Source organism: Dromaius novaehollandiae, chromosome 26 (assembly GCF_036370855.1).
Source record: "Dromaius novaehollandiae isolate bDroNov1 chromosome 26, bDroNov1.hap1, whole genome shotgun sequence".
NCBI lineage: Eukaryota > Metazoa > Chordata > Aves > Casuariiformes > Dromaiidae > Dromaius > Dromaius novaehollandiae.
The window spans coordinates 6,379,562-6,401,953 of NC_088123.1; the positions used below are offsets into that span (position 1 = coordinate 6,379,562).

At 50.8% G+C, this 22,392-nt stretch overlaps 1 protein-coding gene across 1 annotated transcript in view; it reads left to right on the plus strand.

Annotated features, from left to right (window-relative positions):
- Nucleotides 1-22,392, plus strand: part of LOXL2 (lysyl oxidase like 2) — a 54,756-nt gene that overhangs the window by 27,499 nt on the left and 4,865 nt on the right. The window contains exons 5-13 of the mRNA XM_026122309.2: nt 5,297-5,519; nt 6,953-7,136; nt 11,389-11,540; nt 12,309-12,476; nt 16,850-17,015; nt 17,216-17,459; nt 20,332-20,447; nt 20,984-21,120; nt 21,873-21,984. Coding sequence (XP_025978094.1) covers nt 5,297-5,519; nt 6,953-7,136; nt 11,389-11,540; nt 12,309-12,476; nt 16,850-17,015; nt 17,216-17,459; nt 20,332-20,447; nt 20,984-21,120; nt 21,873-21,984 — 1,502 coding nt within the window. The remainder of the gene's footprint in view (nt 1-5,296; nt 5,520-6,952; nt 7,137-11,388; nt 11,541-12,308; nt 12,477-16,849; nt 17,016-17,215; nt 17,460-20,331; nt 20,448-20,983; nt 21,121-21,872; nt 21,985-22,392) is intronic.

Below are 22,392 nucleotides of genomic sequence, written 5' to 3' on the forward strand. Positions count from 1 at the left end.
CTATATTTGTAGACTGCATTAAAATAAAGGAAGAAGACTGTAATCCATAGGGAGAACGCTGTGTCTTTTGGAGCTTCATGCAGCTCATGCATGTTCAAGCTGCATTTCCTGCTGTTTCTTGAAAGTCAGGAGCTCTGGTCTTTTTTGTTGTCATTGTTTCAGCTTGCTTTCTGTCACCAGCCTTCAGCACAGACGTGTTTCTTCCTACACGTTTCCCTAGAAATAACACCCTAGAGCAGATGCAAAATAGTTTAGGTTAAAATCTGTCTTGTTTCTTTCCTCTACTGTGTGACCTAGGGAGTGGAAAAGCGCCAACTGGTCAGGGGGAGAACCGAATTCTCGGGGCAGGGGTTGTGGTTTTCCTGCCTGGTCCTTCTGGTCCTTGGACTGCTATTTCAGAAAGCTCCCCCTGGAACCAACTGGCCGCGTTTCATTCCTTCCATTAGCAAGATCATGATCAATTGAAGACGTCCTTGGGCTGGAATAGCGTAAAGCCACACAGCAGCACAAAGAATATAAAATAAATAACCCAACTGGAATTCTGTTTTCAGGCTTCCCGTGGAGATGAGCATTGGCCTAATAATTGCTACCAGGCAGTCTCATGTTTTGCCCTGGACACTAGTTAGAGGAGTGCTTGCTCCCATCCATATAGCATGTCTCCCTCAAACTCAGCTCTGAGATTCCCATCCCCTGCATCAGAGCAAAAAGGCAGAATAAATTACCCCTAGTGAGACAAAGTAGATGTGTTTTCTTCCTCCTCAGTTGTGATGTTTCCAAGAAAAGCATTAACTTTTGCAGCTGGAGCCATCTGCCTTAAATAAAAGGGTACTTGGTAATTGTCATGTCTCTTACAATAGCATGTGTAGAGATGGAAAAACTGAGGCACAGCTGTTGAGCCTGATAGTCGGTGATGCTGAAAATCCCGTTCAGCAGAGCTGGAGTTACGAGCATGCCGTGCTTACCAGGCCTGGGGTGTCTGCACCAAATCACAAAGGTTACTCAAGTAGTTCTGGGGTCGTCCTACCTCCCCCACCTTTGCTCATTTTCTGCAAGCAGTGACGGTTTACTGGGCTCCTGCACCCACAGAAAGATATTTTGGAAAATATGCTGAGTATTTTCCCAGGCTGGACCAAGACAGGATGTCGTTTTACTGGAGGGAAAAGAGTTTGGGCTTTTGTTCGTAACCTCTCCTGAGTAAGACTTTGTCAGCTGGGCAGTTTTGTTTGGTTAGTGTAATTTAAAGAGCTGTTGTCTTTCCTGTGGCATTTGCCTTTGTCGCTGGAGGCCTGAACGATACGTGAGCAGGGTCGCACGCATCTGGTAGCTGCTCCTGGCCAGAGAGCGAGGAGATGCAGCGAGTACAGCCAGCATTACTGGTAAGCTTGCTGGTGAGGAAAAGCTCCCAGTCCGTGGATGTGTATAACGCCTGGGCTGGGAAGCTTCAAAAGCGATCTCTGCCTCGCGATCGGGACACCAGAATGACAGCCACGGCGATCCGCTCGGCCGGGCCAGGAGATCGCTGCTCTGTGGTTTATCCCGCACGCCTTCTGGTCGGCTCCTGCCTCGGGGAGAGCGGAGTCCAGCTCTGGTCGCTTGGACTAAACCCCCTCTGCACGTGAGCGTGAAGCCTCAGGAGCGTTTTTCTCATTTCTCGGGCTTCGATCTCCCTAATTTGTAAATACCGCGCTCCCAAGAGCGGCTCCCTTCCCGCCCTCGCTCGCGGCCGGGAGGCAGGGGCTGGAGCGGGTGCCGGGCTGCCCGGGGCCAAGTGCCCCTTCCCTGGGCCACAGCCACCCCTTCCCCACGAGCCACAGCTTTACAGGCCGAGGTAACTGATACCAGGCTCTGCTGCTGCACCACGGGGGGAGGTGAAATGATTTGCAGATGGAGCTTGCTTGAAAGAAAACAACTTAGTTCATTGTTGTCCCTGTGCCAGGGTTTTATTCCTGAATGTAACTTAGACTGTGCAGTTGACAGCACAACTTATATTAGGAAGCGAAACAAATCTCAGTGCTGTTTCCATGCGCTTGTTCCCTCTTCAAAGCTATTTTATATAAGAGCTGTTTGTTAACTCCTCCTGCAAACCCCTGCTCTGGCTGAGAGAAGTAGGATTAAATGCACTTAACTACTGGGAAGAGTTTGTGTGTGTGACCTGAGATGCCTAAGGCAGAGAGATGAACCTGATGCCTTCCTGAGGTCTTCTTACAGCTTTGTGTTCTGTCCAAGAGTGGTCAAAGGGCAGAAGAGCTCAGCAGTTCCTGGATGTTTCATTCAATCTCAGTCCAAACAGACCTTTCTCCTCTGCGCCTGGGAGATGCTCTCAGCTTTACCGGACTGCTCGCACCATTATGAAAGCGGTCAGATGTGTAGGGCAGTCAGTCGCATGTAAACCTGCCTGGGTTTGGGTTCTCCCTACCAAAGCCAAGATCTTCGGGGCTTTGGCAGATGGTGGCAGGTCTGGCTTCTCTTCTGCCTGGCTGACTGAGGCTGAAGAAAGCAGACTTGCTAACTTAAATGCTTCAAGAATTAGGCCAGGGTAAAAACTGCTCTTAGCACCAGAAATGTACGCTCACACACCCTGAAGAGGAATTCACCAGCTTCCATTCAGTGTCATGCATGATTTTTTCCCTATATATATGTGCAATGATTCATTTTCTGCTCTCCTGTAATGAACTCATTTGCCCGGTCCCCGAGTCCTCTTGGACGCATCCTTACCAGAGCAAGGGTGCTTAGCTAGACCTTGAGATACTTCTCAAAGCCCTGGGCTTAAGCTATGTCTTTTTTAAAGCTTGTGTGGTGAAGGTCCATCTGTGCTGATCAGTAGAAATCCTTTAGGTTCCAGCATGACCTGGAGTTGGCTAGACTCTTCCACCATGACTTCCACTCACGCCTCTGAGCAGAATTGCTCTTGGCTTACACCTAGGTCAGTGAGAGGGGGGTTGCACACTTTGTGTTAAAAATTAAATAACAAGAATGCCCTGAGTTTATGGCTGTAGAGATCATATGGGAAATGCTGTGGGGCTTTCTCTGGCTATCTCTCTCTCAGCTTACCAAGGGCTGCTAATATCAACCAGATGTTGATGCCTCAAGAAATTTCCAGGATGAGGTCATTGTTTGCTGTTGTAAGGCATCCCCTTAATTGCCTCTCTGAGGCAGGCTGTGTTTCTCGTCTGCTTTTGGAGTTCAGAGCCCTCCGCTCATGCGTGCAGAGGGCCCGCAGCGAAAATGACCCTTCCAGCTCTCACTTCTGCGAGGAGCAAAGAGCACGAAAGGGTGTTAGAGCAGCACGCCTCTGAGGGGGAGCAGGGCTGGCTCCTGCCAGGGGAACAGGGAGTAGTGTCCCTCAAGGTCGGGCCCGTGCAGAGGCACTGCAGTGTGTAAAGTGTGCAGATCTGCCTGGTCGCTCTGCAACCCAAGAGAGCTGTTAACGTTGAAGGGACCCGCGTGCTGAGCTCTAGCAGTGCAAGGGCATCCCACGCAGGCTTTCACTGCCTTGGCATGTAGTATCCTGGGCAGTTTAATTAAGAGGAAGAAAAAGCTTCAAGGTTTGGTCCAAAATTGAACCAGACGTTCTGGCTGAGAAGTGACTGACTCCTTCTGCCTGTGACCTCCCTGCGTTTTTTCTTTTCTTTAACTTCTCTCTTGCCGTCCCATTTATTTTCTGTCGATTCAGAGTCCCTGACAGCTCTGATTTGACGGATTTGGAGTTTGACAGCCAGCGTTTTACCCACGGGACAGGCGCGTTGCCTGCTGCTGCTCCATGAGACAGACCTCAGGCCTGCGTTCCCTGGACCTGCCCCATCCTTCATCCTTCCCAGGGGGGTGTTTACACCCCATCACGTGATGCAGCTGCATCTCTAGCTCAAGGCCAGCTGTATTTCGCCCTAACCTCAAGCCAGAGAAATTTGGATCCAGAAAGGATTAGTTTGTGGCTGCGAGGCACATGAGCCTGGATGACTGCTGAGCTTGGCAGCAAGGCTCAGCGAGCAGAAGGGAGAAGAAAGTCTTCTCCAGCATCTGAGATAACGCAGATTAGCCTGTGTGGAACCACCAAAGGGTATCAGCTGGGAGTGACTTTCAGTCGTAACCTGTTTAGATTCAAACCACCATCCTATAAAAGGCCCTCCGTTCTGTTACCAGATCCTGCTCAGGCTCTCTGTCCTGCAGGGACATGCTACAGTTAATTAAAGTTGATGCTGCTTTTCCCAGCAGACTCCCCCCACATTGCTATGCCGTTTGTCGCAGCTAATCCTTGGATCATCAGGGCTGTTAGTCCCAGAACAGGGAACAGCACAGGGATCTTGCAAAGCCATGTCAAGATCACAGCAAGGCATTGGCTCCTCTGCGTCTTGACTGACTTTTTTTAACTTAACGTTTAAGAACTCTGCTTTGGTAATGCTTTGACCCATATTTCTGGTTCTTTGATTATTTTAGCTCCAATACGGTTGTCCGGCAGCTTTGTGATGAAGCTGGATTACTTTCTTTTCCCATTTATCACACGTGCCCCTTCGCCCTTAGTCCCTGGAGCAGCTCCAAGCAAGTGCTCCAGTTTGGGAGCAAGAAGCAGAAACAGCTGCCAGTCTTCTCTGCTGTGAACATGTCATCAAGGGAATTGCTCGTGCTCTCGGAAATTGCTTTCAGGCTCACAGTTGTTAACACTGCAGCATTTAGGGAAGCTGGAGACCTGTGGCTTTTTCCCAGTCTGCCATCTTCTCACTGCTGATAGGTGATGGCCAGCAAAGGGAACAGCTGATTTAAAGGACAAGCTTTCCTAGGGCCTCTCCAACCCAAACTCACCAGCGGTGTTTGCACAACCCCTGTTCGTACCCGCCTCTTGGAATTAACTCTCCCAGCTCTGATCTCTGACCCCCTCTGATCTTTAGCTTAAGTAGGCACCTTATCTATTCCCAAGACCTTAATAGAGTCATTGTCTGTATGAACGGATCAACCTTCAAATAATGTTGAGTCCTCACTTTACTTCAGGGTGGGTTTTTTCCGAATGCAGTTACATCAGTGCAGTTGTCGAGTGGAAGCTGTGCTAGACGCTCTGCCCCAGGCTTCTCTTCGTGGAGCGCTGTAAGCAGTGAAGGACTGATGAAACCTCCCGTGTTCTTCCTTGCACCAGAAATTCAGTGATAGACTTCAATTAACAGTGTTTAAAAATACATCCAGCCCCAGGATTTGTCTCAGCAATTTCATGACATAGGGAGTTTCTCAGCTTTATCCGTAGGGAATTCTCTCTCTCGATTATTTTCTGATGGATTTTTGGTAACTTTTTTTTTTTCATTCCCCTAAGGATGTTTGCCAGCAGAAGGAAGCCAAATTACTGGGCTTACTCAATGGACTGCACTGGGAATGAGGCTCACATCTCCAGCTGCAAGCTGGGCAATCACCTCAACGTGGATGCAGAGAAGAACGCAACCTGTGAGAACGGGATGCCTGCTGTGGTCAGCTGCGTCCCCGGACGTGCCTTTGCCCCAAGCAGTCACAGCGGCTTCCGAAAAGCCTTCAGGCAAGAGGTGAGGAGGGGGTGAACTCAACCTGTCAAGTAGGAAAAGCCTGGATTTAAGGATGTAACTATTTAGAGTGAATTATCAGCTGCAGGACCTGACCATGTGCGTGCCCTTAGCCACAAACCAGCCAGCTGGCCAAACGTCCCCTCCTTATATTCCTTTCTCGCTACAAGCCCGGCTGAGTTGCTGTCCTCACGGTTATACGGTACCAGGCCTCTGTCTGCAGGCTTAGCAGGGCAGGAGACTTGCTCGCTGCTGCAGCTGGCAAGGCTGCGAGCAAGTAGTAAGAAAATATATTTGTCACGTTTCTGCTGGAGCTGTTCTGCTCAAGCCAATTGAATGCACGCCCGGTTGCTGCTGGGCTTTGCTGCTTCACAGTCACTGAAGTGCTGCTGGGTTGTGTCTCCTGTAGAGCTACAGTGGAAGTGAGCTGGTATTTCTACTACTCCTGTGTATTCTGCAAAGAAACGTCCTCAGAGGCTGGGAAAACGTGTTCTGCAGGAAAGGCTGAAAAAGCTGTGTTTGTTTAATCTAGTAAAGAGGCCTGAATAGTAGCATAAAAATCTTAAGATATGCAAAAAGCTGTTATAAAAGGACCCTGGGATCAATTTTTCCCAGTGTCACTGGAGCAGTTGGATGTGAAAGAATAGGCTTAACTCGCAGCAAAGATGATTTCAGTTAATGCTGAAGGAAAACTTTCAGCCGTAAGGTACAGAGGAGCTTAGGATGCTGTGGTGATCTCGGGGTCTGGAGGCCCTTGCAGCTGGGCTAGAGAGCCTTTCGCCTTCCGGCACCGCTCTAGTGAAGCGCTAAGCAGCGGCAACAGCACGATCCCGTCCGCTGCTTGTTTGCCTGGAGTCCCGTCGTGTCTGCGCACAGGGGTTTGCAGGGCCTAGGCCTCAGAGGCGAAAGGTCTTGTAAATCTTAATGGATCTTCCGAGCCACGCGAGCTGCCGCGTAATTCCTTAAGCCCTCGTGAAGGCTTTGGATGGCCTTCGCGTAACCCCAGGCTGGAGAACTGTATATGCTTCCAGCCTGAAAAGTTAAGTGTCTTTGCTCTCAGAGTCTGCGCAAACCGTGTTGCGTTCCCGCTCCGAGGGCACAGCTCCCACCGCACCAGCACGTCTCTTGGAGGCAGCAGCAGCTGGCGGGTCTCTGCTTGGCACCGGGGAAAAGCTGTGAAGGAGTTACAGCTAGCGACCAGCAGAAACGCAATAAAAATAGAAGTATAACAACAGAAATGAACGGAACTGAACCTGCCACCCAGCTCTGTGTCTCTAGTTGTGCTCTGTCACCTCACTGCTTCTACCAGTCGCGACTGCAGCGGGCAGACGCTGAGCACAGCTCACTTGCGGCCACGGGCTGCTGGGTGAGAGCTGCCGAGGAGGGCTGCTTCGCTCCCGAGCAGCACTAACACCGCTTCTGTCTGCGTCTTGCAGCAGCCGCTGGTGAGGCTGAAAGGAGGAGCCAACACCGGCGAAGGACGAGTCGAAGTGCTGAAAAACGGAGAGTGGGGAACAGTTTGCGACGATAACTGGAACCTGGTGTCAGCAAGCGTGGTGTGCCGAGAGCTGGGCTTCGGGAGCGCGAAGGAAGCAATAACGGGTGCAAGACTCGGGCAAGGTAAGACTGATGAGAGCCTCGTGGGCTGCTTGTGCCTTGTCCTCCTCCAAAAAACCCTTCGTGATTCAGGACAGAGAGCGTGCTTTCATTGGGATGTGTGTTTGGGGGACCAGGAATTTATTCTCTGCTCTTATTCAGTCTCTTGAGTCCGGGAGCTTGAGGCTGAACTATAGCGAGTGACTTAGGCAGATATTTGGTCTTCACTGAAAGATGTCTAGCGATGATGAGTTTAACCTTTCCCTTGAACAGCTGTTATAGCAATTACTTGTTCGTTATCGCATCCATTGCACTCAAATTCTCTATAAAAGTTTTCTAGATACACATCATGGCGTAATGCATTACTAGAAGGTTCCTGGCAAAAGTGGGTCTAGATCTATTTCAAACACTGTTTTCAAACACTCTCCAAAACGTTAATTTAGCTTGTTATAAATAGAAGGGCCATTTGTAGGGTGTATAGCCTGGTTTGGGTTTGGATTTCCTGCGTTTAGCAGCTGGTTTAAATGCCAAACTCTGGTAAATGGCAACTGTTAATCTCAAAGCCTAAAAAACTCCTTCTCTAGCCACCTTCTGATTCATAGGCCTTGCTCCCGTAGCATCAGCCCTGAAGAAAATGACACCAACCCAAAACCCGTGTTGTGGAACTAAGTGAAAGGCTGAAATTTCTCCAGACCAGCATGGCTTGGAGAACAGCAGGGAAAGTGACAGCATGTGTAAAACACAGTGGTGCTGCCCAGAATCTGGAAAGCTTTTAAATGTGACCTGTCTGCTGGATTCGCCAGAAAGTCTTGTGGTAGGACGCAGGGAGCTGCTGATGTGTTCAAGTGCATCTAGGAAATGGCATGATCACAGCAGGGGGAAAAAAAGCGGCTGCCACGTGACGGGCGAGAACGTGCTGCTCCCTGCGTCTCCCCACCCGCAGTCTGGAAACTCTTAGCCGCGGCTGCCGATTCCCGCGTGCTTTCCTTTCTTTTAACGCTAAACGCTAGCAATCCATCCGTGCACCCTGTCCAGACGGTCCGCTGGGATGACAAGCACTTGAAAGGTAACTCCCTTCAGCAGCAGGATCGTCGTATTGCAATAGGAAAAGGAGCTCTTTTGGCCCAAACTCGCCTCCGCGCTCTGGTTGCACGGAGGAGTCCCGCAGCTGTTGAGCTCAGTGTCCATTTACGTGTTTATCTTCTGCTTTGTTGCTGGATCTTGTGGAATTTGTGTTCAAATACAAATTTTAATGACTAGTCTCATCCCTGCTGTGTTGGAGATTTAGTTTCATGGGCTAAAACACACAAAGATGGGCTGCACGTAGATCAATGTGCAGTTAGTATCTGCAGATTAAAGTTAAGGTTAAGAAATTAAGGTTAAGACCTGTGGGAAACAAGTGTCTACCGCAAAGGGTTCTGGGTATGATAGAGTTTATTCCCCTTCTTATAGACGGGTAACTGAGACCCAGATTAAACAATGCTCCTGTTCACAGAAGAGTCTGTTGCAAACAAAGATATTGGGTCCAGGTCTCCTGAACGCCGCTTGGTCCCTGCCGTTCCTTGCAGCCTCAGAGGGAGGATGTAGAATAAAACCTCAAGCAGTAGGTAAATGTGTTTGTTGGCTATACTGTCCTAATCCTGTTCCCCCGCTAAAGGGAATGCAATAGGGGGATATATGATTTTTATCGCCGTGTCTGAGCACCTCTGGGAATGCAGTTTGGCTGCATTCCAGTGCCCAGCACAGCAGTCCGGCCTGCCTCCGCGTGTCACGAGAGGATTTCCCAGAGCAGAGCCCGTGTGCCAGGGTTACGTGGATCAAAGAGCCGGGGCCCTGCCCTCCTGCTCTGTCACTTCGCTGGAATGACTTTGTGGGGCTATTTCAGCAGACAAGGCAGGACGGGATCCATCCCGCATTCCTCGTGCATCACCCTCCCGTTCTGGTCAGCTCCTCCTACGCGCACCGCTCGGCGGGTTGCGGAATGACGGGGTCAGCGTCACCGTTTCCAGATGTAGACCACAGAGAGGATTTTAACGAGAGAAGCAAAAAAGGCTAGATGCGCATTCCCGAGTGGCCTCAATTGGGAGCCTGCTCCCACGCCGCGCTGCTCTCGTGTCCCCGGCGGGCGTGGGGACGGGGCTGGAAGTGCCGCGGTGCAGACGTGCGGCTGATTGACTCTGCTGATCGGATGCACGCTTGTTGTTGTGGCTGCCGCTGTCAGAAGCAGGGTCTCGGTGCGTCCTGACTCATTCCACCGTACGACTGCGGAGGGCTGGAGAGCCTTTTTTGCTGTGTTTTCCCAGTCCTTTCGCCCCGGCAGAAGTCGGAGGAGGTGAGGAGTTCAGCAGACAGATCATTACGCTGTCGCCTGCAGTTCAGGCAGCTGAGTCACGGGTGTGCGGCCCCCCTTGCTGACTGTCACGTACAGTTAGCAGGGATCCGGACAGTAGTAAAAAGAGGTTTTTAAACAAAAAGCGGTTCTATGTACTGTTAATAAACCCATTACCTTTTCCTGCTTTCCAGAGTCAGCCCTTTGCTTTGAACTCAAAGGAGCAGGCTTGAAGTTGGGTAAAACTTTCCTTTCTGGAGGAGCGAGTGAAAACGGGCTTGCGGGAGGGCAGCACGGGGCTGGGACGCTGCTGTCGGGGTGCACCGGGCAGCTCCAGCACTGCCTGACGTCGGGCAAACGGCATCGTCTCTAGGTGCGGACGAGGAAACTGAGCCGGCAGCCAGGGTGCCGTTTCTGTGTCTTTTCTCTGCCGATTTGGGAATACCTTGAGGCAGGTACATCTCTGGCTCGGCAGGGCCCTCGTCACTTGTGCTGCGCTGAGAATAACGTTGCAGGAATGAGGAATCAACAGTAGCCGTCAGTAATGGTGAGAAAACTGTTGCTTTTCTACCTCCCTTTTCTGGATGGGTCTGCCCGGCCTCCGGCAGCCCGCTGCGGCACGTCGCCCGTAGCGGGAAGGGGAGCTCCAAGCTGAGCACCAGCTCCTTCGTCTGGTGTTGGTTAACCTCCTGCGGCTGCTGGGAAGGGCTGATGAGGGGGTCAGCAGGTGGAAGGCTCTTTCTTGGAAGCCTCTTCTGCGGTCTGTGCGCTCTTCATCGCCATCCTCACGCTGCTGCTCCCGGCCGCTCACCAGGAACGGGCGCACCTGCAGCCCGGAGAGATCAGAGCACAGCGTCTGCCGGTGTTTTGACTATGCCGAGTCCGGAGAGAGCACATTCATAGCAAAGTTCAGAAGCGTTTGTCTCCGCAGCCTCCCCTCTCCTAAAGCTTCCTAGAAACCGCTGCAGTCAGTCCACATCAGCCAGTTGCAGAGATCTCCTATCAAGACTATCCAGTGCGTTTCTAAGACTGAGTATGAGTGGATTATATGAGCTCCAAGAAAGACTCCAGTTGCTCTTCTGTGGTGAAGATCATCTACTGGAACCTCTCGTTCCTTCCCCCAAAACTTCCTCCCAACCAGCTTTGGGTTCCGTTTGGAAACAGGACCTGGGAACTTTACTGGCAGGACTATTGCCTTCTCCCGTGTGGGTCTCTCCTCTTGTTGGGTCCCTTTGGAAATGACAATCATGTGTTGTCGTTTGTCCAGGTAGGAGCCAAGTGTTTCATTTCAGCTCCTGACTCCTGGCTGGTTGTGGGAGCTCTGCTTTCCTGGTGGGCCAGGCAGAAGGGGGTTCCAGCACATCCCTGCATCTGTGCTGGCGCTGACTGGTGTTTGAGATGCGCCTTGAGATTGGTCTCTGTGGTAGGAACTACATTCACTCTCTTGCGGTCTTGTTGGCGTTGCCGTTGCGGGAGTCTAACGCACCTGCCTGCCCCTGTGCCTCCCTGCCACATCCCTGCGTTGTTCTGTTTTGTTGCCCCAGTGAACGTGTGTATGTCCCATTTAAACGTCAGGGCTTGATCAAGAGCAGATTCCTGGTATATAGACCCAGCCAAAAGGTCATAATTTGAAAATCCCTGCAGCCGAAGTTTGTAAATTATGCAACAGTGGAAACTTGGCTTTTTCTGCATTTCTGGTGTGCTTGAGTCCCAGAGACTACTGGAAAGAATTTCTTAATGCTAAAGTTAAAAATACTAATAATCTTGTACTTTCTATTTTGCACAAGAAAATATTGGATTTTTTTCAGCATTACTGTGCTTTGAATGCTAGAAGACAACGTGATGTCTGCAGTGTGTTAATAAACTGTTATCAGATATTTCTTCTCCCCACAGTAGCGTAGGCAGGAAATAAAAGCTCTGTTTCCTTGTTTTGTGTTTTTCTTCAAGGTATGGGTCCAATTCATCTGAATGAAATTGACTGTACAGGCTTTGAAAAGTCCATCACGGACTGCAAGTTCAACACGGAGTCGCAGGGCTGTAACCACGAAGAAGACGCTGCTGTGAGGTGCAACATTCCAGCGATGGGTTTCCAGAATCAGGTGAGCAGCCGGGCGACCTGGGTGCAGGCGAGCACGGCTCGGTGTGCTCTTCCTGGAGCATCGTCTGGCCTCCCTTGCTGGGCAGTCCGAGGGCGTCTGACTGTACCTACTGTAACGCTAATCTGGGGGGCATCTTCACCCAAAGAACATGGGTGCAGCCCCAGCTGCAACAGAAGACCATGCAAAACTTGACATGAGCAGGGGAGAGACCTGGGACAGGTCAGGTTCCTAAGAGAATAAAGCCCCATTTTCAGAGAGCGAGTGTTTGTGTTAGGTGGGCATTGTCTTTCCTCCTTGCTGTGCAAGAGGAGGGGTGTTGCCCATGACCTCGTGCAGTCCCTTTTATCTATTCTCTGCAAAGCCGAAAAGGCCAGAGGAGAGGGGGGTGGCCCAACGGTCGTGGCCCCCCCGGGAGCAGGCATCCCAGTCGTCGTTGCTGCAGCCCTTCGGGTCACCTTTGTCTGCTGGCTCCTAGTCCTTCTTGGCACAGAGAAAATCAGACCCAAGGGGTCTGGGTAGGAATCGTCTCGCTAAGAGAGGCTGGTCTGGGCCGGACTTGCAGGTCTGACCAGCTCCATTCTGCCAGTGTGGGAGAACTGAATAGTTTGCTGGAACGGATAGTTTGCTAGCAGCTGGGCCAAGACTTGGGCTCGGTGACTTTAACCACAAGCCTTGAAAAGGCCCTGAGCGTTGCTAGCCCAACTGCTGCGTCTCCCCTGCAAAGCCTGTTGGGCCGTTTACTGACGCGTTTGCTTTTATGCCCCGCAGCTGCGTCTGAGCGGCGGCCGCAACCCTTACGAGGGCCGGGTGGAAGTCCTGGCCGAGCGCAACGGCACCCTGAAGTGGGGCACCGTCTGCAGCGAGAACTGGAGCACCGTGGAGGCCATGGTGGTGTGTCGGCAGCTGGGCCTGGGCTTCGCCAGCAATGCCTTCCAGGTGGGTCCCCGCGCCCTGCCACGCGTCCGTCTCAGCCGTGGCAGCGTGCCGGTGCTTGGGTAGGGGCTGTTAGAGAAGGAGGAAAACGTATAGAAACAAACAAAACCCAACAGCGTTTGGCTTCAGGGCACTAGCTGGAGAGACCCCGAGGGTTCAGCCGCGTTGCACAGCAGCCGCTGGGGAATATTCACAGCAGAAGAAGCTGTTGCGGCTTTGCCCAGAGCTGCTGCTTTCGTACTGCTCGAGGCGCAGATTTCCTGGGAGGGCTGGTTAGCCCTGGCTGGGACGGCGGTTCATGCAGCTTCTTGTCCTCTTGGGTCGGCCTGCGCTCCCCGGGGTGACTGAAGTGTGGAAGCCAAGCTTAACTTGGTGTCAGATCCCTTGAAGACGGTTTGACTTTGCTCCTCTAGTTACCTCTCGGTGCGGCACATACGCTAAGGTGTGGCAGAGCTGTATGTTAGCCGAGCTGTTCGCGTTTCTTCCTCCTCTGAGGACAGATGCCCTAAACCCCCTCTGCTTGCACACGACTAGGAACGCCACTTAATAAAGGGATAAAAGAAAGCTTGGGGTAACCACAGAGCAATAAAGTGTTCTTTCGCAGTGCGGCAGTTCGGCATGGGGAACAGCAGCCTTCTGGGCTAGCCGGAGGGAAGGAAAGCAGCAACAGTGGCAATGAGCCTGTAAGAAGTGGAAGGCGGAGGGACAGTGGCTTCCCATCCGCCTCCCGGATCGAGCAAATGGCATCAGGTGTAAGGAACTAGCACAGACCCGTGACCCCGGCGCAATGCATTTCTGTGTTGGTGCATCCCTCAAGGATCGCAAAGTGGAAGGGGCACCAAGGAGGAGCAGGCAGACCTAGGCACAGCAGCAGCTTCTGTGGGGGAACGTGCAACTTCTGAGCTTTGAGGCACAACTTCCTCTGGGCCTTTGTTGCGGTGCCAGGACACTGGCAAAACGGGGATTGGGGCTCCTAAAAAGGGCTGGTTTTTCCCTGGGAGAAAGTAATCCCCTTGCTGCCTTGCTGTGCTCTGGAAACTCAGGCCCTTTGAGGCATTTCAGCCTGGGCATCAGCAGTCACCAGCAGTTTGGGGAAATTTGGGCTCAAACTGTCAGTGAATAAATAAACTTCATATGTGTTTATATAGACAGAGACCTGCACACAGAAAACAGCCTTAGGTCAGTTCTGGGCAGGAAAAATATTTTTCCCAAACAATTTCTGGAAATCCAGTGCTCAGACAAATAGCAAATAATGAAATGTGGTTGCAGTGCCTCTCCCAGGGAGCGGAGGCTGTCCTGATTCCCCGCGGGGTCCGTAGGTTCTCCCGTGTGTGTGTGCAGCGTCTGGTCTGCTGGGCCACACTGATAAACCCGCTGTGAATTAACATCTCTCCCCACAGACTGCTGGTTTTGTGCAGGGAGAAACAAGGCCTTCAGAGGAGTAGAAGCCTTAGCATCCTCAGGGCTGGTCGTGGCTTATTCAGAAAGCAGGAGACACTCTAGGCAAAACCGGACAGTTAAACTTTGCCTGGGGAGCAGAGTCCTGCAGTGAGTTCTTGTCTTCTCTAGCGGGTGATCAAGTTGAGATCCCCAGAGGAAATGCTGGGCACGTGGGCGGGCAGATCCCACTCAGTGCCACTGTTATCCAGGGCCAGAGAAGGGATCTGCAGGTCCCTGAGGGGGATACACCAGGGTCAGGTATCTAGGAGGAGGAGGGCTGGATTGTGCCATGCCACGATCGGTCCGTGCAAGCTAATTCCTTGGTTTCTCCAGCTGATTTGCTTGCGTAGCTGCCAGGCAGAGTGCAAGAGCTGAGGGTAGCCACGTCCCTTGAACGCCGGCCTTTCCAGCTGCCCGACTCTATTGACACAGCCCTGAGAGTCCAGCAAGAAACAAGACATTTTTTCCTTTAGCCGAGACTGCTGGTATTCAGAACAGAAAAGGCCCTTATGTGTGTCCAGGCTGCACCAGCTACACGAACATAAAGCTACACTGTGTAGAACAGGGCAGCCCTGTGTGTGTGTGTGTGTGCAAAGAGTGTTGCTAACAGGGTTAACAAACAGCCTGTTGCAATGGAAGCAATGGTACAGATGGGTTTTCTTTTCCTGGAAGTGTCACTAATGCACACTGACACACAGATCAGAATATTTTTCTTCTTTCTTCCCTTCCCTTCTCCCAAACATTTTGCAGTTGCAGCTTTGTCGGGGGGTTTAGTGTGCTTAGTTTTGCGAATAGCACTGCAGTGCTAAGATCAGAGCTTCCTTATATGTGCTGTTAGAAAGAAAAAGTGCTCATGGTTTGTGTAGGAAGAGCCCTGAGATGAGAGGGAAAGGGATGTTCTCCTGTCTGACAAGAGGGGCGGTCTGAAGCACAAAAGGGCTGGCTTGTCTTAACCGTGCCTCCTTCCGCAGAGAGGTAAACTGAGACACGGAGAGAGGCTGTGATTTGCCTGGACTGAGAGTAGTGTTGCTGGGCAAGGGCTTGTCTTTCAGACGAGTCTTTCGGGGCATGTCACTGAGCCACTTTTAAACCTTCTGCTCTGCTTCAGAGTCTCGTGGCCCTCTGGCTCTTGCCCTCAGCAGCGAGCACTTTGCCCCTCTCAGACCCGATGTGACCTACATGGAAATGCTCTGTTTACAGGTTGGCAAGTCCAGGCCTGTCTCTGGCTGATGTAAACTTCTCTGGGAATTGAAGATCTTTAGACTTGACTCCAAATATAATGTTTGGAGGGTTTGTATCTTTTGGAGGAGTCTTTTTCTTTTTTTTTTCCTCCTGAATATTTTTTGCTTGTTTGTTACTTTGTGGGTTTCCAAATTCCCAGTCTATTCAGGATCTGACTCTCATTTTTGAGTGGGGTGGCTCCTGGAACCAGTCGGAGCGTGTGCGTGTCCATCCCAGCGACTGCCGCGTCCGCTGGCCAACTTTGGCAGAAGGGCAGTTAATTTTCTGACATTCCCACAAGTCTTGTAAAACTGAGTGATGAAGATGAGGAGTGACCAGGCTCTGAACATCTGTGAATCCTCACTCCGAACCGTGAGACGCAGACCCTCAGCTTTAGCAGACCCTGTTAGTCCTGGTCAGCCTCAGATGACTTGTCTGCATGGGTATGGACAGCGTGGCTGCTAGTTCTGCCTTGCTCATTGCCTTCCTCATGCAGCCAGGCAACCCGCTGTTCCCTGTTGTCCTCCCCAGGGCGCAGATGTCACAAGGCAGATGTGGTTTTATTGCTGGGCATCTCTCCTAAAGGCACAGCTTAGCTGACTTAAAACAGCCCAAGTATGAATTCATCAACTGGACGGGCAGAGCAGGGTGGAGAAGTGAGTTTACAGCTGGATTAAAGCTAAGCAGAAATTTAAACCAGCTCAAAAACAAGGGGAGAGATATGGTTTTGCTGCTCAGACATTCAGGATGGGGAATCCGTCCTGACCTACGTTTTAATCCCGGTCCCAGCCTTCTACTTAAACAGACTCGCGCTCGCTTCCCCAGTTGCTTTCCTACTCTGCTCCTGATCTGTGCAGTCCCCTCTGGGAAGTCATTTAACAAAGCTCTTCCCCACTCTCTCTCTTTTTTTGGCAATCTCCATGCACAGCAGAGCAGCACTTCCCTGCTCTCTGTGAAGGCTCAGCTAAGCAGCGTACGGAGGATGCTTAAGAGCAGACTAGGGCGAGAAGGGAGCGGTGTGGGCCTGAGGGTGAGGAGGGCAGACGGCACGTTGATGTATGCAGACCTCTGCTAGTCAGTGAATTTAACACTACTGCATTTCAGCATCTCATCTTTTAATTAATCATCAGAGGCTAAGCGTAGCTTTTTCAAAAAGAGCAGATGGCCCCAACAGCGTCTAACACAAAAGCGTGACCTCCCTCCCTCACAGCAGAGACACCGGGGTCAGCGATCTGCCAGAATGTTTTTCTTTTCCAGTTCAGAGATGGGGAGTGCAGAGAGAAACTCGGTGAGAGACGGGATGCTGCCTAGAGCAGCGGCAGGGCACTACTGATCAGCAGCGTCCTGCCTCTGTACCTGCTTCGAGCGGTACCGAGTGCGCAGCGTCCCTGGGAACCCCAGTCCCATTAAAGTAGGCACAAAACAAACCCACCATCTCTTTCGAAACTCTGGAAACAAGCTTGAAACGGCAAGAAGTGCCAGTAACTATTAGTAGCGAGGCTCCATGTCTAGATTCACTGCAGTGGGAGCTACCGGATGCAAGCTTTAGGGTTTAACGTAGGTGCCGGCATCCTTTGGCAAGATGCATCTCCTTGATAGTGTGGGCTGGTGCCTCGGTCTGCTCTGGAGCAAGAAGGGAAGTCATACAGGTGTGAATATTCCCCTAGCAGTCCTCTAATGGTGTGTGAAATGCCTCTTTTTGCCCCTCTGTCCAGGAAACCTGGTACTGGCATGGAGATATCACTGCCGACAATGTGGTCATGAGCGGCGTCAAGTGTTCGGGGACAGAGATGTCCTTGTCCCACTGCCGTCACGATGGAGCCGACGTCTCCTGTCCCAGAGGAGGTGGCCGTTTTGGTGCCGGCGTGTCCTGCTCAGAGAGTGAGTGGCTCAGGTTCTCTTTCATTTTGGCGGAAGCGTTTGCCCTGTGGCGTGCAGGAGAAACGGGGTGGCCCATGCCATGCCTTGGAAGTGCCAAAACCATGGCAAACTGTTGCTGATGGGCCTCCATCCCTGGCAAGCACTTGGGGTTTTCTGCGCTGGCCATCAGTTCATTTCAAACCTTCCCTCCCTCCTGCCAGCTGCCCCCGACCTGGTGCTCAATGCGGAGCTGGTGGAGCAGACGGCCTACCTGGAAGACCGCCCGATGTTCATGCTGCAGTGCGCGTTTGAGGAGAACTGCCTGGCCAGCTCGGCTGTCAACACGTCCGTCACTTCTGGCTACCGGCGGCTGCTGCGCTTCTCCTCCCAGATCCACAACAACGGGCAGTCCGACTTCCGCCCCAAGAACGGCCGCCACGCCTGGGTCTGGCACGACTGTCACAGGTGAGTGCCAGGAAGGTGGTCCCACCCCGCCAGTGTCTCCTGCAGAGGCTGACCTGTGCTTGGGCAGTTGCGATTCTCTGACCGTAGGGGAACCAGCTTATCGCAGCATGAATTACAGCTATGAAACGGTACGTGGCTAGGACAGAGGCAGAGCTCTTACTGGAAGAGATGTGTGTGCCCAGGCCGTACCTACGTGGGGGTTTGTGTGTGTGGGGACAGACGGGAGCACGTGCCCATGGACCCACCGTGCGTAGGAAAGATGCAGCCATCTGAGCTACTTCCCTCACCTGGGAAAGGACTCAGGAACGCATCAGCAATTCTGCTTTTCTTTTTTTTTTTTAATGCATCTCAGCTCCACTTACACTGCATACAGCTGGGAGATTGTTTTGTGTTTATTTTTGACAAATAGTAAAGTCAGCCCCCAAAATGCATTTTTTCAGGGGGAAGCTGACAGTTTCAGCCAAAGTAAACCAGGGAGAGGAAAGAGAGCTGGAAACAAGCCACCCAGATGCTTTGGTTCTGAAATGATGGCTTGTTACAGTGTTGATTTTCTTTAATTTGGGGTAAAAGGGCTGTACGCGCAGTACAGGGCTCTTGTCCTGCCATTGCCTAAGACTTGTGCCTTGTACAAACACACAGAGCAAGAAATTCTCGACTGTAACAGTCCCTAAGGGCTTTCATGCGCAGCCTGAGCGGGGTGGGATGTGCAGGTAAGCTCAGCATCAGCGTCGCCATGCCCGAGTGCTAGCCTGAAACTTCCCGTAGTGGCCACCTACCTTGCAGACAGCTCTATTCAGTAACGTTTGCAGCGGGAGCAGCAAGCAGAGCTAAAACCTCAGCAGCACAGAACCGAAAATAGGTAGGAAATGGTTCATTAAAGGGAGGGGGAACCCAGGACCAGGGTAGTGTGTCTGCCAGCCCTGTTGGGAAGGGGCTGGGGGATCTGTGGGTACCGCAAGGATCTGAGCGTGTTGCAGGCTGGTAAAAAGGAGGGCACTTGGAGCTCTGTGGGAGAGGCTGCTTAAGTGAGGTGAGACTAGGAGAGAGTTGGGAAGAGGCTGAGAGCCATCTGTGTGCTTTAAACTGGATTCTGTTTATACGGAGGAGGATGAACTCAATTCCCCTTCAACCTTTCCAGTCTGTAAACATCAGAATGTAAACACCTCCTTCAATGATTCAGACATATTTCACAAACCGAGTCAGACTTGAGACCTCAAACTTTTATCAGAGGCAGCCAAATGAGACAGCTTCAAAGCCAAAGTCACTTGTTTCCTAACTGCCGTCCTCCATCGGTGGGAGCTTCTGTTCAGTGGGCTTTTGATGCGGAAGTAGAACAAAACTGGGAAAGACCCTTAGCAGGGAGTGAGAAGTGATTAACTTCTGGCAGGTGGCAGTTTGCTTTTTGGTTAGGAAGAAGGCAGTGGGAGGTGAAAAGAAACCCACTCTCTAGAGGAAAAAAATTCCTCCCCTTCCCTCCTGCCCTCCTTTATCTGTACATGTGCAGAGTGGTGTGGCAGTATTGGCTGTCGGAAGTTTTTAAGCCATGATTATTTTTTACAGCTGGAAGAGAGTTGAGTTCTGCCTTTTTTTCTTCTTTTTCTTTGACAACTCCTAAGCGGTGGCTTTTGAGGCAGGCTCTGTCTGCGCAGTTGCCTCGTTCCTGAGAGCCGAGCTATGCAGACGGGCTCTGCTGTCTCTCGGCACAGCGTTCCCAAAGCTGGTGGAGTTGTCCAGGGATTTAAGGAGCTGGTCTGCTTTCAGCGCCGGTGGCTGTACTCCTGTTCCCAACAGCATTCCAGCGCTGCGGGTTTTCTCCTGATTCCAAGGCTGGGATCAAATTCAGATGTGTTACATCAGCTAGAGGAGGCCTGTGCTCCCAGCCCTGGCTAGGGCAGCACACATCTTGGTTTTACCAGGTACAACCACCTGCAACCAACCTGTTCCGCAAAGCCCTACAAGTCCCCTGGACTTCAACTCGACTTAAGTACAGGCTTAGTCTTAGTGAGATACTTTGCTGAACCGGCAGTGTGACACAGAGAAGGTCAACATCACCCAACCCGTGCATGGTCCAGCTTTGCTGGGTAGAGGTCTGCCGCGCGTTGCGTGCTCCCTCGTCGCTGCTGCTGCACGTGCCAGCGCGGGAGCGTTTCTGACGGCAGCGCTTCCCAGTTAAAATTATGAAGTGTATCGTGTGAAAACCCAGCTGCTGTGTTGTTTAGATCCGAGTGAAGTGAGTGCTGAGAAGCTGATCCCATCTGTTGTTAGTTTTCTGCCAATAAATTTGCATTCTGTTTCTTAAAAGAAAAAAAATCGTCATTCCCCCCCCGGCCAGGTTGCTAGTCTGGGTGAATTCTGCTGTGTTTAGAGCCTGTTGTTAGAGAGCAGATGAAATATTTATTGTTCTGGAAAATGAGAAGGTCGCTAGAAACGGTGAGTTCGATCCCCCCCCGCTTCCCTTGCCCGTATAAAACACTGCTGTAATCCTGTGAAGGCTGGAGCAAGGCGCTCTCCTTGAACAGCTTTAGCACTTGATACATAAACAAGCGTTTGGGCTAGGAGCCAGCCCGAAGGCAATATGGGTGATGGTGCCGCTTAGGCTTAGGCTTAGCAGCATGTTTCCTGGCAGTGGTTTCTCTCACTCTCCCTCCGATAGCACCTCTCTGCCAGCAGCACTGCGTGCTCTTCACGCGTTTACCCCGCTACAGCGGAGACGAGGCAGAGCGAGGTGAAATGACTGGCCTAAAGGACGGAGTAGCACGAAGAGCAGAGTCTGGGCCACTCAGATCCACGTCCTTGTGCTCAGCACTTTAGAGATGGCAACTAAAGTGGTGGCTGTTTTCCTTAGAGATAATTCTCCCTCTGTGTCCCGTAGGCATTACCACAGCATGGAGGTTTTTACCCACTATGACCTACTGAACCTCAATGGAACCAAGATTGCCGAAGGACACAAAGCCAGTTTCTGTCTGGAAGACACCGAATGTGAAGCAGGTACATTTGCTGGAGCCCCTCTGTGCTGGGAATTTGGTGTTGTCCCCATAAAGGTGACAGGATTCAAAGATGCTGTCAAATTCCTAAGCAGGGCTAGAGCATGGCCTGACAAGAGCTGAAACCAGTCCTGAGGGTATGTACATAGGAAGTAGTCTCTGAGGTCCAAGAAAATCCCAGAAGGCCCTATGTGCTGAGATTTTTTTCAGACCTCAGCTCCTTCCACACTGCTTTGAAAACCTAAGTGTATTTTCTAATTCCTATAAAGTGAGAAACTGCAAAACTCACCTCTGGGTGATGAGATATGAAAGACAGCAGCTCTTACGCATTTACCCAGTACATCTATTTAAATATATGACGTTATGAGCAAGAGAATGTCGCAGCAGGTCTCATTGAATATATCATGCCTGGACTTCTCGCTATCTATGAAGTGGGAGAACAACTTGTTCTTTCTCTGATGTGTCTGAGCCAGGATGGGAAATCCCCAACTCAACTTGCTGTGAATCTAATGCTTTGTGCTTTCAACTCTTCTTATTCAGATGTGCAGAAACAGTATGAATGTGCCAATTTTGGTGAACAAGGAATCACGGTTGGATGCTGGGATGTGTATCGTCATGACATCGACTGCCAATGGATTGATATCACTGACATCCCACCAGGTGATTACCTCTTCCAGGTAAGGGGGGGGAAAGAGAGTATGAGACACTGACATTGCTTTTATCTTATCCACTAGGGACAACAGGAATGTAACTAACTAGTTTATTTGTATATCTCCTACTGATTATAAAGAGGTTTTATTCCCAGGATACTTAAAAGAGAAAGAATTACCTAACAGGACAACAATGTGTTACCAGATAACATAGTTCCCCCAATGAAAATTCAGGGCCAATAAACATAGTTTAAACATGACAGTCTTAAGGAATCCAGGTGCAGCTAATACTAATAACACATTACATTACATGTCACATTATATATGTGCACAGCATCCTACTATTGTCTTGTCCTAAGCCTTTTAGCTGTTTGTAAGCAATGCTCACTTCATTTGGGGATTAAACAGTACTATTCTTAAGTTGTTTGAGAAGTCAAGACTGTACATACAGTCTGTTTTGTGCAAGTGGGCGGAGTGGGGGGGATTCTTTTGGTTCTAAGAACTGCCACCTAAATGGTAGAGGAGCGAGGGGAAGAATTATTTTTGTCTTCTCTGCTATCTTGTGAAATGTAGATAAGCTTTTTGAGGGGGGGAGGTGTGATCTTGATCTGGCTCAGTCAAGTAGTTTCTGTCTCCTTGCAAAGGGAGTTAGTTTTTTTCCTAAAAAGACAGTATTATGATGTAATCAAAACACTGATTCTATCTCAATCTGACTAATAAGTGTCATATCTGATCCACTTTTAAATAACTCCATGTTGTGTTTCTCCATCATTCCCAAGGTCGTCATCAACCCGAACTATGAAGTTGCTGAATCTGATTATTCAAATAATGTGATGAAATGCAGGTGCCGGTATGATGGACAGCGCATCTGGATGTACAACTGCCACATAGGTGAGAAACATCTGCACGGGAAAGTTAATGCCTATGCATCGATCAAACTGACTCTTTTCACTAGGAATCTGGTGCCTCTGTGTGCAAGCTGCTTCTGCGCTGTTTCTCAGTTTGCACATACCTGAAAAAGAGCTATTGAGACAGACTCGGAGGGTCAGGCTGCGACCGGTGCAGATTGCTGTGGCTGAGTGGGGTGTGGAATGGTTCATTACTTAATGCTGCATGTGTTACTGGGGCAGCAAGCACAATACTGGGAGAAGAGCTTTCTGACCAAGATCCAAAAGACATCCCTCTTGTTCAGGCTTAGTAGAGCAGGGGAAACAGATGTTCCAGCTGTGCATCTCTTGTTCTGCAAGAAAAGAGCTTTTTCCCCAGAGACTGTCAGACATGAGGAGAGCTCTAGTGCAA